General features: G+C 33.8%; 1 protein-coding gene across 1 annotated transcript; it reads right to left on the reverse strand.

Annotated features, from left to right (window-relative positions):
- Nucleotides 1–480: 480 nt before the first annotated feature.
- Nucleotides 481–1,070, reverse strand: LOC148206599 (uncharacterized). Its single transcript, XM_088103457.1, has 2 exons — nucleotides 642–1,070; nucleotides 481–543 (listed from the first exon to the last, which is right to left on the reverse strand). The coding sequence occupies exons 1-2, from the start codon at nucleotides 1,068–1,070 to the stop codon at nucleotides 481–483; spliced, it is 492 nt and encodes a 163-aa protein (XP_087959583.1).
- Between the last annotated feature and the right edge of the window lie 3,346 nt (nucleotides 1,071–4,416).

The following is a 4,416-nucleotide window of genomic DNA, read 5'->3' on the forward strand; positions in this document are numbered from 1 at the left end:
CTGACTTCAAATAGCCTTTGTGCAGACCAACAGTCAAGATAAGCCAACATTAGTTATATGATACTTGGGATAACATAAACAAAGATATACATATGTCATAATTCTTGGATACCTGAGAATCCAAGACTTTGTTAGTAGTGCCTCCTTTTGTAGTCTACTCAGTATTTTTGGACAAATTGATGACTTAAATGATGTTACCCTTGACCTATTAGTGGCCCATCTCTTCATCATGTATAGTCTGATTTCCTCCAACATTGTAATAATTGGTTTTGTCCTCGTATTTACCAGCACACTATTAAAGGCTTTTGACATGTTATTAACCAAAGTATCACATTGAGTTGTGCTTGTGAACCTTGATCTGGACCAAAACCTTGAATAAAGATGTATGCCACACAATGAATATGTTAAATAATAAAAAATTAAAAGTTAAGTAAAACTTATGTAAACTGAGTTTCTTCCTGAAGTTGGCATATAAATGCCTTACACAAAATCTTTGTGCAACTCCAGAAACAACATCTTGTACAGCTTGTAACAAACCCTGTGAATAAGTCATAAAAAAACTTAGATGCTATTGATTTCAATTCATTTCTATAAGATAAACCCTAAAAAAAGTCTATAATTATAATGGAAGTTACCTTTTGTTGATCTGATATGATTGTAAGTGAAGAACACACCTCAGGTCCACCTAGGTCTTTAATCAGTAGCTCCATAAACCATGTCCAGGTCTCCTTGTTCTCAACTTCTACGATTGCATATGCTAGTGGCAACATTTGGTCGTTTGCATCGCGAGCCACAACAGTTAATAGCTCACCATGATGTCTGCCTTTCAAAAAGACTCCATCAAGGCCAATGATTGGCCTGCATGAGACAAAGCTATCTTTGCATGCCTTTAGGCATGCGTAAAACCTCTTGAATATTGATTTCCCATCATATGACTCAACTTTCACCTTGATTGTAGGCCCAGGGTTTCTTGCCAATAACTCATTAGCATAATCATAAATTCTACTATATTGCTTACTGAAGGACCCTGCCACTTCGTCTGATGCATAGGCTTTGGCCCTGTAAGCCATGTTCTTAGATATTGTTATGTTCCATTTCCTAGTAATTTTATCTCTAATATCAACTCCTTTTACATTAGGATTCTCTCTCAGTGTTTTTTCCAATTTTCTACTAAGCCATTTTTTATTGAATAGCCACAACTTGTGTTCCCTACTGCATGTATGCCTGTCAACCACAATCCTCAGTTGCCATGACTTTAGTGCATCCATGAAACCAAAATATGCCCTCCACGGACATTCTCATTTTGATCCCAAACATTTAACCTTAATTTTTTTTATCATTTTTAACAAGTTTCAAATTTTTCCCATTTTCTACTACATAACTTTTGATGGCATCAAGGATGTCTTCTTTATCCACAAAATATGTTCCCACTTCCGAGTTGAAATTAACCATTTTTTTGGCATAGTAAATGTAGAAAAATGCCCATACCCCTCTTCATCCCCCTTTCTTCATCACTTATGTCAGGGTAAGTTAAGTCCTTATATTGCCATTCGTCATTGAACCAACTGGAATCATTAATCTCATCTTCTTCCATATCTGACTCAGACCCAACTAAAACAGGTTAAACCTCAACCTCCAAATTACCAGAACTTTCACTTACATCACACTGGACATTTATGTTTGCTAACCCATCCTCACTATTCATCTCACCATCATCATCATCACGTGATGTACTCCAATCACGGACTTCTACTTCTATATTCTCCAAGTCATGTACTTCTATTCTGTAAGCCTCACCATCTAACCTATCACCCTCACCATCTTGTGCTTCTATCCTCTCAGCCTCAACATCAACTTTCTCAACCTTTATTCTCTCTTCATGCACTTCATCTATTGTTGTCCTCTCACCATCACCTTCCTCAACCTCTATCCTCTCACACTCAACTTCAACTTCATCTGCTTTTGTCCTCTCAGCCTCAACATCACATCCTCAACCTTTATCCTCTCACCCTCAACTTCAACTTCATCTGCTTTTGTCCTCTCAACCTCAACATCAACTTCCTCAACCTCTATCCTCTCACCCTCAACTTCATTTGCTTTTGTCATCTCAGTCTGACCAACAAAAAATTTTATCCTCTCACCATCAACACCTACCCCCTCATCCAACTGTTGCCTCACTCCATCATCTATACCCTCAGCAAATTGTGCACCCTCACCACCCTCATTCACTTGAGGTGCAACTTCGTCACCTCCTTCATCAACTTTGTATTCAATCATGTGAATCACATCAGATTCATAGACAGTGTGCACAACATATAAATGAATTTGTCCATTTAAGTGAGCTAAAGTGACCATATGCATGGCACCTACGTCATCACACAATGCTTCTAGCCTATCATCTAATACAAGACCACATCCAACAGAAAACCACAATTCCTTAAAACCATCGTACCCAAGACTTTTGACTACACTCACTACAACAAAATAACTCCATAATCAGGATCAAAATATATTGTCTCACTTTCCCCTTCATACTTCAGGCACCCGTCATTAACGAACTTTCCCCCATGGTGAATAACAACCTCTATATTGTCCATCACACACAACACAATCAAGAATATTCTACACCTACAAATAAGCCTAAAACGACAAAAAAACACCGCTTATTAAAGTGATAATGACAGAACAAACGAACTCTAACTATGGGGACATGGGGGACCACAACCGCAATATGCAAAAACCACATTTTCAGACAACCCCAACCCCACATTCAAAAAAGCATCCCCAGATAACAACAAAAACAACCCAATATTAAATTCATATCTATGTAAAGTACACATACTAACCTTCCAACAAATTCCACTCGAACCACTTAACGCACACCTACAACAACTTCGCAATTCATGTCCAAACTCCAATGATGAAGCTCCAAAGCCCTAATGAAGTCTGTATCCTCTCCACTAAAGACTTCGCGCAAGCTTGCGATGCACTCTCCTCTCATAATTTTTAATCCCAAATTGAATTTGATTGAACCCTAAATCCCATTTCAGATTTTCCTAATTTTACATTATTATTATTTTACATAATTCCACGTATAAAGGCCTAATCCATGCCACGTTTAAACTCTAAACATGCCACGTTTAAAGAAAATAACACGTAATCCTCCCACCTGTGCAAAAATTTAACCCCGTTAACTAAATTTAACTAGAGGGGTTCAATTGATTCAAATTACCACTTATAAGAACTCAATTGGGGATTCTAATAAGAAGGGAATCAAAATGAGATAACCCCACATAAATAGGGACAACTAAAGGGTTTAAACCTTTAAAAATTCCTAAACATAGATATCTCCATTCTCATTTTCTTTTCAAGGCCAAAAGGTTTATTTCCATTGTCCTTATCTGCATAAAAACATTTTATTTCGATTCGATTAATCATAAATATATTCAATCATAATTAGTAAAACTTGATGATTTTTTAAAGATAAACACTGAGTTCAAACTTCTAATACTAATATTTAGGTATAAATGACTAGACAAGTTTATATCTATATTATTACTAATAAATTAATCAAAGCTTTGATGGTAAAAGGTAATAGTAAGTTTTGATCTATATAATGAGTTTGTTATTCTACCACTCCACTTTTACTGTCATATTAGCTATATTATGTCTTTAGTTACTCGTCTTTTAAATTGTATTTAGTAAATTATTTAACTACACAAAATATAATGCATCGTGTGCCATATTGTTTTAAAATCGTAAAAAAATTTGCTACCATATAAAGATATTTATAATGTTCGTTTTACAAAATAAAATTTACAATTTTACCATGGGAATATAAAGTTTATACATTTTTTTCTAAGACTAACGCAACATCTTCACTCATCTACTGCTGTGTGTAAAATCCATTAAAATTATCCATTTTTAATAAATAGTAGCATTTTTAGTAGTAATAATTTTAAAGGTAAAATATATAATTAATGAGAAAATTATGATAAGAAAAAAATTAAAAATTTATGATAATGGATTATAGTAATTTTAGAAGAAGAAATTTAAAATTTTGCAAATTTTATTTTAGAAGGTTTTGTAAAAAAAATTTAAAAAAAGTTAAATGATTCCAAAAGGACAAAGAAACTTTAGGTGGTGAAGTCAAAATATTATTTTTAATAAAATATTATTTTTAATAAAATATTATTTTTAATAATATATTATTTTTAATAAAATAGTATTTTTAATAAAATATTATAAAAAAAACTAAATAGTGTTAAATCTTAGCCTATAAATATCAAGCAAGGGGGAAGGCTGAAATTGCACCAAATATTGAGAGATTTTGAGAGAAGAGAGAGTTTGAGGAAATTCTAGTGCAAGAGGGGAAATTCTTGAAGTTTTCGGGAAACAATTTCTAAGCAGGAGATT

Source organism: Vigna umbellata, chromosome 1, assembly GCF_029865625.1.
Source record: "Vigna umbellata cultivar VRB3 chromosome 1, Vumbellata_1.0, whole genome shotgun sequence".
Classification (NCBI taxonomy): Eukaryota; Viridiplantae; Streptophyta; class Magnoliopsida; order Fabales; family Fabaceae; genus Vigna; species Vigna umbellata.

What these genes read in the sequence shown, in the direction of transcription:
- LOC148206599 (XM_088103457.1), bottom strand. Translation starts at nt 1,070, where the DNA reads ATGGCTTACAGGGCCAAAGCCTATGCATCAGACGAAGTGGCAGGGTCC. An exon ending in TTACAATCATATCAGATCAA is followed by an intron (nt 544 to 641) that starts CAAAAGGTAACT and finishes TTATGACTTATT; the next exon opens with CACAGGGTTTGTTACAAGCT.